This window comes from Heteronotia binoei, chromosome 7, assembly GCF_032191835.1.
Source record: "Heteronotia binoei isolate CCM8104 ecotype False Entrance Well chromosome 7, APGP_CSIRO_Hbin_v1, whole genome shotgun sequence".
Lineage (NCBI taxonomy): Eukaryota > Metazoa > Chordata > Lepidosauria > Squamata > Gekkonidae > Heteronotia > Heteronotia binoei.
This window is the reverse complement of record NC_083229.1, coordinates 81505467-81518284: the sequence shown is the minus strand read 5'-3', so window position 1 is coordinate 81518284 and position 12818 is coordinate 81505467. Positions and strand designations below refer to the sequence as shown.

At 40.3% G+C, this 12818-nt stretch overlaps 1 protein-coding gene across 2 annotated transcripts in view; it reads right to left on the bottom strand.

The window, feature by feature from the left end:
- The window catches only part of ROCK1 (Rho associated coiled-coil containing protein kinase 1), a 131047-nt gene extending 120447 nt beyond the window's left edge, over positions 1 to 10600 (bottom strand). For both annotated transcript variants that reach the window (XM_060243924.1, XM_060243925.1), the window contains exon 1: positions 9783 to 10600. In XM_060243924.1, the coding sequence (XP_060099907.1) occupies positions 9783 to 9875 (93 nt within the window). In that variant the 5' untranslated portion in view covers positions 9876 to 10600. The remainder of the gene's footprint in view (positions 1 to 9782) is intronic.
- Between the last annotated feature and the right edge of the window lie 2218 nt (positions 10601 to 12818).

Sequence of the window (12818 nt, the reverse complement as noted above, 5' to 3'; positions counted from 1 at the left end):
CTTCCCTCACTTGGTCTCCAATAATGGAAAACAAATTATTGGGAAACAGCATAAGAACCATATCTTCCTGAGTATTCTCTAGGTGGACTACTTGTGAGGAATATGTAAAGGTGGCACTATAATTTGCTGCGGATCAGGGCCCCACAACTTCTGATCTGCCTCCCCCGGCCCCCGTATCTCACCACCTCACGTATCTCACGTATCTCACCACCTCCGCTGCTATGGGAATCGGAACTGCAGCTCACAGACTGCATCCTGCTCCTTGCCAGCGTGTCATTGCTCGAGCGGCCTGTTTTGGTGCGCTTTTTTACAGAGCAGTGAGATGGCGGTGTCAAGTTCCCCTCCCCGCCCCCCAGCTGCCATGTTGCTTCTCATAATTAAGACTTGGCTGACAGGCAGTAATGGGTATATGCATCCTGAATTTGAAGGCAACTTAATGGCATATCCTCTGCTCCTGGTGGGAGGCTGCCTTCTTATTCACTCTTTCTCCAACTGCCCTTTTTTAAGGGCCCCCCAATTTTTAAAGTATTAGCATGTATAGATTTAAACCTCAAAGAGGTGTGTTTATTAAGAAATAAATCTCACAGGAGTCAATGTATTCAGGATTCAACTCTGCCATCTAGAATGTTAGATTCATAATCTATTTTTAAAAAACTTCTTCCTAGAAAAATCACACTGATTAGGTAGGCATATGTAACTGTATAAAGGGTTCCACATAAAATATTGTTCCAAAATGGATTGCATTCAAGTTAACACTTCAATGACCTCTGAATATTTACTTCTGATCTAAATAGGAAGGTTAATAATTTGGTTACATTTTAAGATGTAACCTCTTTAGGCTTTATGTACTCTAATGCAGCCCCCATGGGCAAGAAGATTGGGGACCCCTGCCTTACACCATCTATTGTTTGCATTGTTTTCTAATTTTGTAATCCTGAAATCATTGAGTGTTTAATATTCTTTTAACCTGGCTTGAGTCTCAGCAAGAAAGACAGGACAGAAATGTATTACACATATTAGCAATATTAAAACATAAGAACAGTCTGAGATACACTATATTTATCCTGTTACTTGCAAGTCTCCTCCTACCGTGAATGCTACATTTTAAAAGACAGAAAACTAACTAAAAAACAAACCATGTTTTCATGTTCTCTAAAGTTATGTTTATTTGTTTAGACTCCTGGTAACAATTTGTAAGATTCTTAGTTAGAAAAGGAGCTGTGGGGTATTCTTTCCTTGGATCAAAGGTTATTTGAAAATTGGAAGGGTAGGGGAGAATGACTCCAATGACTGGTTGAATATGGTCTGAACATTCACCATACTGCCTGGGACTATCATACCTACAGAATTCAGATTTTAAATATTCTGGCTTTCCCTGCTCACGCCCTCTTCTCCTGTGCCCTTCTGTTTTTAGATATTATTCGGACACAGGATTTTTCTGGGACTTGTCTAACATGAGGCATGAGTCTTTGTGATTGAAACTGTGTCAGCTACTGTTTTATTGCTTTGTAATTTTTGATAGTAAGAGCCCCATGGTGCAGAGTGGTAAAGCTGCAGTACTGCAGTTCTAAGCTCTGCTCACAACCTGAGTTCAATCCCAGCAGAAGCTGGGTTCAGGTAGCTGGCTTAAGGTTGATTCAGCCTTCCATCTTCCGAAGTCCAGATTGCTGAGAGGAAAGTGTAGATGACTGGGGAAGGCAATGGCAAACCATTCTGTAAAAAGTCTGCCGTGAAAAGCAACGTCACCCCAGAGTCAGAAACAACTGGTGCTTGCACAGGGGACTACCTTTACCATTTTAATTTTTGAGAGAATGATTTGCTTAAACATTTAATGACCCCTAGTTTGCCATCATTATATGGGGATGTCTGGATGAAATTACATGACTTTTACAAAATATTCAAGCTGGGTATCCTACATTATTATACAGAATAATAATACAGAATATAGAATAGTACAGAAATAATTCCCTGTGGGGATTTAATGCTTGCACAGGGATGGACCATGTAACAATTTAATATGCTAGGATGAAATTTAGACAAAGTTTTCCCACAGGAATAGTCTACCCAAAATAACACAGTTAATAATCTAGAACAAGATTATTCAATTTGATGTTTAAATTTCAATTATTTATATTAAATGGGAGCTGTAAAGACATATCAAAGGGCCATTTTCTCTTTGTGTCAGATGCGGGAGCCAGCTGCATGGATTATATATTTGTGTCTCCTGTTCTATGGTCCAAAGTTGCTCAGTTCTCAACACACAAAGCAGAAAGCAATCATCTCCCTGTTAAATTGATAGCTTATGTTCACATTTACTGTGTGATTCACATTTACTGTGCAACCACAGACTGAAATGTATCCTATTTAGGTGAAAAATGCCTTAAATGGTTCATAAAGTTGGCCTTGAAAATTGGACAAATGTTTCACAATGAAGAAATTTTAAATCTTAGAAAAACCAAGTGATTAAAAATTAAAATAAGCTTGGAATCACTTGTATCTACTAAATATACCAACAGAAATTACACAAAGAGGTCAGAGACCATAAAAAATGCAAGGGGGAGGATTTTATTTAGGCAAATTAGCAAAGCCAGAGATAATAGAGATGAGAAAGCTGGTTTGTCTTTATTCACCCAGAGAAGCTATATAAAAAGCTAATTAAGTGGAAGAAAGCAGCTCTCTACTGGAAAAGATGGAAAAAATTGGATCAAGATGTATTAAAGATGAAGTTAAATTTTGGTGACTTATTGAGAGAGAAGAGAGGCCATTATTCCCCTAATGAATGGCAATTCTACTTCAATAGGAACCTTGGAAGATATACGATCAATCAATTCCCTCCCAATGTGCCAGTTTGGCAGCCAGTTAAATAAAGAGGTAATAGTATAAAATAAAAAAGCTGAGGATATGTTACCAAGTGAATAAATATTTAAACAAAGTCCTGAGTGGTGGGCACCAATCCTTGCAAAATTAATGACAGGATTTTCCCTCAGAATTGGACTTATAGTGTGACAATTCCAATCTACAAAAAACCTCAACAATCATGATGCTCACAATTATAGGCATGATTTATTAGTTATATTTGCTTCACTTATTGCATAAATTGGAGGCTTGGGAAGAAACTAATAAAATTATTAATGAAGAACAAGCAGGTTTTTGCAGAAGCACCATCCATCAATGTTTTATATTGCATCTACTAATCATTAAGACTATTCACTGACTCTCCAAGAATTTATCTTATGCTTTTAACTCAAGGAATAAGGATATTTGTGGGAAAAGTTAACAGACAAATATTGATAAACACAAATATTGATAATCTGATTACTCACAGCCTTCATTTAAATTGTTACTCAAATCTGAGTAGGTGTCAGCAGTCATCTTACATAAAATATTAGTGTTCTGCAGGATGTTAGGGCTGCATTTTAGTTTCCTTTTTTATTTAATTTCTGTATGAACAAAGTTGAGGACAAGATGTCCTCTATTTTTCTCCATACTACTTTGGGGTCAGATGAAGTTTCAATCCTGCTGTATGCTAATGAAATGGTTTTAAACCAAACAGGTCTGAGAAGGATGCTAGGTAAGTCTGAAATTTTCTATAAGAGGGACCAGCTTAGTATTACCGTAATTACTCTAAAAGAAAAGCCTATTCCACATATGTACTTTTGCCTTGGATATATAATTGTATTACAACGTTTCTAATTTTTTTCATTCTGCAACTCATTTACTCCATGTCCAGTCAATGTTGGAGTTTTGTCTCTTTTTTTACATTTTTTTTTCAGAGCACTTAAAGGACAATTTTATTTTTAAGCCTATCGCAAGTCAGCTTGATTCCATGTTCGATTCCATGCAGCAGCGATCTATGTCCCCCCTTTGAACATCCTCCTCTGCATCCCACTTCTACATTTTCCATCCCCTTCCCTTTCACTTCCCCTTCTCTTGCATGCACTTTTTTTTATTATAATGAAGATTAGCAATAATGCATTAATGATAAGTGCTATTATTTTTAGATGATCTTATGTGAAATAGTGCATTAATGTGTTATTTTAAAGGCAACTGTTCCCCCCCTTGAAAATTTTTATTATTCTTATTTTGAGTTTGGATTATTTTCCAGTAAACCTGCCCTCTAAGTAGTTCCTTTGCTCACATGGTACGAATGGCATCAATATTTGCTAATATTCCCTACTGTAATATCTTCAAAAAGTTTCTTCTTTACTGCCAGTTTGCTAATTTCTTCAGCAACACACAAAATTTCATGTCTGTCATTTCTTGCCTTTTCCCATATTTAGTTTTAGTAATCCTATTTACTGTTTCTTTTACATAGGGTGATATGTAATTTTTTGTTGCCAGCAGTGAGGAATTTTTTAAATTTTATTTTGCTGTCCATATCACTATTATTTGTGTTTATTTGCATTTATTGCACGTTATTCAAAATGGCATAGGATAACACATGATCAGTAGCAATGTTGTAGTGGTCTTTTTAAAAAAGAAGTACATGTTTGGTGATCCATCTCAACTTAGAGTTAGAGCACAGTATCGCTAGTGTGCCTGCACAATTTTAAAAGGGGAGGGGGGAAGTGATCTGACAACAGAAATGATGACATCACTATTGTCTGTCACCCTCAAATTTTAAAACTGGATTGTGACCCAGCACAAACAGAAAAACAACTAATTTAAAGAAAGAAATAGTATGGGGAAAAGGTGCAGAGCACTCAATTCCAAGCCAATTCCAAAACTTGGCAGATTGACGATATAGAAGATCAAGAGTAAGGTCAGTATACAAATCAGGCCAAAAGCAGTGGTTTTTGAAAACAGATCTAAAAAAATAAATGGATGTCTCATAGAACAGCCTAAATTTTAAGTACCTAGGGATATATTTTAACAATTTAGTTGGAGAACTTGCTTGAAGGCATTTTAACTGATGGTTTCACGAACTATTTAGCAGATCCTGAGATTTCTATTCAAAAGGTGGTCAGCTAGCAAAATAAACCCAAAAAATGTATGTGAGGAAATCAGTTGCTAAAATGAATTATAAATTTGATAGTAGGGGAATGAGTAATATTGTCCTTTTATGCAAAATAATTTATCAAAAACCTTCCTACCAGCATCTCCAGCAGGTATCTTAAGAACAGAGACAGGTATCTTTTCTACTTTATCCATAGCTCAGACTAGCCCAATCTTGTCAGATTTTGGAAGCTAAGCAAGGCTGACCCTGGTCAGTATTTGGAAGGGAGACCACCAAGGAATATTAGGGTCATTATTCAGAGGCAAGCAAGGGCAAACTACCTCTGGATGTCTTTTGCCTTGAAAACCCTACAGAATCTCCATAAGTAAACTGACTTAACAGGAAGTGGGGGGGGGGTTTGAATATTAGTGCAGATGCACTGATATGATGGATTCTAGGTTACCAAAGAAATGCTGGTATGAGCAACTGAGATTGGAGGGCTGGGCCTAGAACTGCCTTGATAAAGCACAGCACTAGTTGATGTCTCAAAACAGGCAATAACTTATGGATTTCAACACATGAATTCATAAAACCTATAAATTTAATCTAAGCCTAGACTGAGAATAACCACCAGTCTTCTTATTGCTACACAGTCATTGTATAAGACGGGTGTCAAGTATGTGGCCCAGGGGCTGAATCAGGCCCCTGGAGGGCTGCTATCAGGCCCCCAAGCAATTGGCTGTCATCTGCTTCTTTCTCTCTCTCTCTTGCTTCCTTCCACATAACAGCTTGCTTTCCAAGGCTTGCTAAATTGCACAGGAGCTACAGAGCTCAATTACACAGGAGCTATTTTTTCCATTGGCTGAGGCTCCTCCCTTGAGAAGGAAGGGGGGGAGGCAGAGCTTGCTTTGCCAGGCTCTCAATCACATAGCAGAGCTACTGAGTCAAGCCACTCTTCCTTCTGTTGGCTGAGGCTACTCTTCCTCCTGGTCTCCTGGGGAAGGAAGGAAGGAAGGAAGGAAGGAAGGAAGGAAGGAAGGAAGGAAGGAAGGAAGGAAGAAAGAAAGAAAGAAAGAAAGAAAGAAAGAAAGAAAGAAAGAAAGAAAGAAAGAAAGAAAGAAAGAAAGAAAGAAAGAAAGAAAGAAAGAAAGAAAGAAAGAAAGAAAGAGCCAGAGCTTCCTTTGCCCAGTTCCCTGGATCCCATGGGAGAAATACAAAGAAAGCACCTTTAAGACCAACAAGTGCTAATGTTTTAAGCCACAGGGGTAGCCAACGGTAGCTCTTCAGATTTTTTTTTTGCCTACAACTCCCATCAGCCCCAATGGCTGGGGCTGATGGGAATTGTAGGCAAAAAAAACATCTGAAGAGCTACAGTTGGCCACCCCTGTTTTAAGGATTTTTTTTTCAAAAATATTTGTGTTTGTGCCCTTTATATACGTCTGCTACCGAATCTTATATACCGAATATATATATACCGAATACTTATATACTGAATACTTATACGTCTGCTACCGAATCTTAAATAGGTACACACATGGCCTAGCCCAACATGGCCCTGCCCAACAAAGTATTATTTATGTCAGATCCAGCCCTCATGAGTTTGACACTCCTGGACTATAAGACATTGCATAAGACTTTATTTACAGAATATCACCTTTCCAAGTGTCAGGAAAGCAATTACAGAAGTGAGATTCCAACAGATGCCTATAGCATATTTGGAGAGCAGGTATCACCAGGTTCCTATTAAAGATAGATTGTGTACATATCTATTGTAGATTTATTCCATTGCCTATTGTATTGTCTGTTGTATGATGCAAGATAGAAATATCTGCATTTTTATCTTTCTCAATGTAGTGGTTGGTCAACATAGGATATAATTCTCTACTGACTGTCTGACAAAAATGCAAATATATCTTACCAAACTGCATTATTTGCAACTGCCTTTTTATTATTATTATTGTTATTCAAAAATCCATTTCCCCCCTAAAATTCTGGAAAAAAACATTTCTTGCCCATGGCTTCAAAATCCCCAAAAAGTTTCACATCTCTAGAGGAAAAAGGTAAGAAGTTTATCGCTTTTCTGAGAAAACACAACTAAGGGGAAGGGCGAATGACCAGAAACACGTCAGTTAATTTGACAAACTTACTGCCATGGAACATAGTTATAGCCACAACTTTGATGGTTTTAAAAACTCATGGAGGTTTTAAATGGAACACCAGTGCTTGAGTGAAACAACACAGAAGGCCTTAGCATCCATGTTCTGCTGACAAGGCTTCTAGAGACATATAATTGGCCACTATGTGAAACAGGATGCTAGACTCAATAAGACAATAGACAAGATGTAGAAATCTACTCTTGTTTGAGAGCCAGTGTGGCACAGTAGTTTGTGTACTGGTGTAAGATCTTGGAGGCCTGAATGTCCACTGAGCCATGGAAGGTCATTGCATAACCTTGGAGGACTTGTCGCTCTCTCTCAACCCAAAATAAACCTCACTGGGTGGGCTGTGAGGATAAAAACGGAAGCAGGGAGAACATTCTTGTAAATTACTTTGTGTCTTCACTGGAGAAAAAAAAATCTGGGTATAAATAGCTGAGATAGATTTGAATTCAGTAGCACCAGCAAGATTTTCAGGTGATAAGCCTTCATGGATCTTTAACTCTCAAAAGCTTATACCCTGAAAATCTTGCTGGTCTCTAAGCTGCTACTGGACTCAAGTCTAATTCTTCTACTGCAGATCAACATGGCTACCCTCTGAAACTAAATAAATAAATGTTCTTAAGCATTTGCATGATAGTATTATTTTGGGACTGATATGCTAACACTCATATTTAGACAGATGCATGTAGTAGAGCTATTTAATTGTTAAGGCCTTCAACATGGGCTGTCTACATGACAACTACAGGTTCTGAGAACATTTAAGTTTGCCCTGTCCTAAAGAAGAAACATAATAAGACACATGGGACTGTTCCTTAGCAACAGCCCTCAACTATATAGCTTCTTCAAGGCTGCCAACATTATTAATCAGCTTTACAAATTTCCCTTTCAACAATAAAACTGAACCCTAATTTTATTTAAAAGTGAGAAGATGGCAACACTATGATGGATGAATGTAAATTGAATCTGGCCCCTCCAAACACCCTTAAATTTTTTATATTTACAGATCTTGCTACGTTGCCCCCCTCAACCATACGGAACCAAAAATTAATCCACTACCAACCATCAGTGCAAACTTCAATTGATAACAAAATTGATTAACAAAATTTTGTTAGGGTCCAAACTGGCCTTGTAATGTGTGCTGTCAATAGCCTTCAAGCTCTCTATTATTATATAACAATCTTTGAAAAAAGCCCTAATACATTTTGATGTTATTCATCTTGCCACAATAGCCTCCAGATCCCTACACTTGCATATTCTGCAGCTGTAACTTATTTTACAACGAGAGCACAACAAGAATGAACAACATCTAAGGATCTAATCACGTGGCATTATTTCATTAAGTGCCAAAACTAGATCTGAGTTCAGTTCATCACATTTGCTTTTGCATTAGTACTTCAGCCTGTGGCAGCACAGCTAAGTGTTAGCCTAAACTGAGACGAAAGAATAGCTATCATAAGCAGAAAAATTCACATGCACAGGTCCAATAAGAAAAACTGTTCAAATTGTTAAAAGCCACATTCTTTCGTAATATAGTGAAATGTCTTACTCCAACATTAGGATGTATTTGCTGTGCATAGTAAATCTTCCATTCAAAGGGCAATGTCTTTAAACCAGGCACACAATCACCCGTCATCAAAATCTTTCAGTCTGCATATTATATATAATAAGGCACAACAGTTATCAACTGTTATCAAAGGACTCACCTAGAGAATAATGCCTTTGCTCATGTTAAGGGCCAACCCCTTTTATTCAGTTATACCTCAAAAGACTCACTGCTAGCATCCAAAACAACCCACTTAATTGAGACTACTGGGCACACAGGGAAGGAACACAATAAAGATGAAACTTTTTTTTATCAAATGAACAACTACAGAAGTTAATTACTAAGCAGTTAAGTTCTGAGGGGAAAAATTACTATTAAAGTTGCACTGATGATGGAAGACTAGAACTTTATAACTACAGCTACAACTTTATAGCTAGAGTGCTGACAAAACAAGGTTCTGCCAAAGTGCCTTAGAAGCAGTCTTCATCCTCCAAGAACTCACAATGTAAGTTTTATAAGGAACTGCCTACTAACAAAGAAGAGACTCATTGTTTAATCTGCGTCAGCTGAGAATTCAAACTACTTAAGAGATACTCTAAAGGAATCAACTGAAAACTGAGCAGAATTGAGTGATGTCTACCATTCTGGTACCAGCAGTTACAATATGGCTTGAGCCATGGTGTTAAACCCAACAATAAAAACAGGTGCTTTTTACTTTACACTGTAGACAATATGTTAAATACAGTAAATTACTCATATTTTACAAGACTAATAGCTGATATCTTTTTTATTAGCAACAACCAAAATATTACATAATAGTGAATATGAGCTTTTTAGTTCCTCAGAACGATTTTCTGATTTGTTGATTTGTTCTAATAAAAATACTGGTTTTTAATAGCTATATACAATTCGTCTATTTTAGGAAATATTATTCTAAAACAAAAAAATGCCCTTGAAATAAGTGCTATCCTTTCAGGAATTCTCTGAGTTACAACAGCAAAATGTTAACAGTTTATATCTTCAGCCTCTCAAATAGTGAAAGCAAAGTAATATCAGAACACATTTAAAAAAATTCATTGCAAAAGGCTTCTCCCAAGAGAACCTGCGGTATTTATGTATTTAAATAGGAGCACATGTAACTCACCAATAAGCAGTCAGCGTTCACTTCAGATTTGGGGTCCTTTAACATCATACCGATTTTCTCAAATCGAGATTCAAAACTCTCTCCTATCGACATGGTGCCGAATGGTAGCTGCCTTAATCCACAGAAAAGCAAAAACGGACAGGGGTTCCCCCCTGAGCTGGCTTTTCTAGGCCACCTTATCAGAGCGGAGATGGGGATGCAGAGCAGTGGTCCCTCATGCTCTCTCCCACGCACATCATCACACAAAACAGAGAATTAAAGCCGAAAGTGGAAACAGAGGCGCTATTCCCTGTCCAGGGAACAGTCTTTACCAACTGCTCCTTAATTTCTAGGCTGCCGTCACAGCCTTGCCAGTGTTCTCTTTCCTCCAGCTTGGGCCCCAAAGTCTCTGCAGCCACATATTCCCATCTAGACAGCCGCCCTGGCAGCCAGCGTAGCGGTTCCTTCTCCTGCAGCTCCTCCTCTTCGGTGCCAACTCCCCAGTAGCAACCTCTTTGAAACGAGGGAAGGAAAGCTGCAAGAGAGGGGCCTACCATGAAAACAGGAAACCTCAGAGCGTCACCGGGCTGCTCCTTCCATAGAGACCCAGGCCCGAGAAAGGGCACAGCTTCACTCCCTGCCCAAGCCGCAGCGGAACTAAACAGAAGGATGCCAGCCGCCGCACAGGCCGCCCTGGCCCCGCTTCTTGAGGGGGAAGGAGCCTCCGCCTTGCCCTCCGGACACGCGCGGCTTCACCAACGGCCGCGCAACGGCTGAAGCATCTTCCTTCCTTCGCGCGCCCCCTTTCCCCGCGTCGCCTCTGCCCCGGTCTTCTTCGCGGTGCTCGCCGCCGCTTCGCTGCTTCCTCCTCCCCCCACCGACTGAAGCTGCGAATCGTTCACTTCGCCACGCTTCAACTCTGGGGAAGTTAAGCAGATGCCTGGGCTGGGCTCTACTCGACGACCCTCCCTGTTCAGCCGCGAAGGAGAAAAGGCCGCTGTTCCCCAGTGCGAGGAAACCGAACGAAGGGAAGAGAATGAGGCCCCAGGGCGGCCACCGCTGCCTCAGCAACTCATCAAGGAGGGCAGAGTCACACAAATATGTCCGCCTTCCTGTTCAAACAGACCGAGAGACCGGATCGAAGGGCGCATGCGCCTTCGTGATGGTGGGGGGGGGGGGAATCTAGGGAGAAAAGAAAAGCAAGCACCGAGTACACCGGCGGTGGCAACTACGCGCGTGCGCCGAATTGTGGGCGTTTGCTCGCGTTCTGTGCTCTGTCTAGACTGTTCCCCGCCCCTGTGCCGCCTTCTGTCCCAGCTACGGTGAGCGGGAGCGTCACGGATGGGCTCCCGCGCACGTGGAGTATTGAGGTAATGCTAGAAGTTGCTACCAGCAGCAGCGGGTGGAGTCGAATCTTGTAAGCCATAAACACTTGAAGCCGAAGCTGCAAGCTACAAAAATGGCTGGTGCGTAGGGACAGCTCAAGACATGTTTATTCCAGTCCAAAACTATTCAGTAGCGCTGTGTGAGTTAAAGATGTATGTGAGTTGTTTCCTTAAAGTAGATTATTTGTAGAAGATATCCTCTCGTTCATGACATGTTCTAGTATACCAGGCAGAGCCTGAGCTAAAGTACATCAGCACATGAGACTGAATCAGACCTTTGGTCTGTTAAAGTCAGCTCTGTCTACTCTCACTGGTAGCAACAGCACATACTACCCGATTTTTTTAAACTGGAGATGCTGGGGGTTGTACCTGGGGACTTTCTGCACTCAGCTCAAGTGGTCTACCAATGAGCCATATGTCTGCCCTGTACTGAGGATTTGTTCTTTTCTATACCACTTGCCTAGTCTGTGAATGAAATGGAGAAAATCGGTCTTTCCTTGCGTGGCTCTACCTCCCATAATATTCCAGGGAATTCTTTCCTCCCATAAGTGTGTGGAAGAATGCTTTAGGAATATGTTTTAATTAAAAAATCTTATAGAGTCTCCATTCATTCAGATGCAAACTAGACATACTCATAAACCATTTATGTAATTCCTCTTTTTAGGAAAAGTACACAACACAGTCTCCCCCCCCCCCCCCCTCCAAGGATCACCTTCCACTCCAGAAGAAATTGTTTAACAATAATCACCAGGGGAAAGTGCTTTCTAATCCCAAATTAATGTAGTTATAAAATTGTCAATAGGTAAAAACTGCCGTGGGGGATATCTGATTCTGCATGGTTCTTCCTTGACAAATGAAATCATTCATATCACGTAAAAAATTATTATGCTCTTTTGCAAGGAGTTCATACTTGTCTCTGGAACTCAGATTCTGTACTAAACAAAAATCTTTTTCTTAAGAAATCAGTGGTGTGTCATCAGGTTCAGTATTACAACCTATAGTCACTGATAGCGTGAGTATTTCCTCTGGATTTTCTAGCTTGAGGATGTACGTAATTTGTGAATCATATATAGTATAGAATTAAAACCCACAGAAACCCCCAGGCTTGCACAAAAATCTGGAAGTTTGTAAACAAGGAAGGCTGGGGGAAGGGGTTGGACCCTCTTCCCCAGAACAGCAATGACTGTGCAAAAGTCTTTGATGCCCAAGACCTTGCAAACACACCTTGTGATACATAAGAACATAAGACAAGCCATGTTGGACCAGGCCAATGGCTCATCCAGGCCAACACTCTGTGTCACACAGTGGCCAAAAAACCCAGGTGCCATCAGGAGGTCCGTCAGTGGAGCCAGCCAGGACACTAGAAGCCCTCACACTGTTGCCCCTCCCAAGCACCAAGAATACAGAGCATCACTTGCCCCAGACAGAGAGTTCCAACAATATGCTGTGGCTAGTAGCCACTGATGGGCCTCTGGGAAGACTAATTTTCTCAAGGTGTTGGGTTCATTTATCCTGGAGGGAGTGGAGTTAGCAGCATTTGCAAAGCAGGTTAAGAACCTGATGTGCTCAGCCTTGCTGTTTGAAAGGCAGGTTGGCGCAGTCTTCTGTTAGCAGCATCTGGTTCACCAGCACTCCACTTTCTTCTACTAAACCATTCTGGTCATGCTGACCC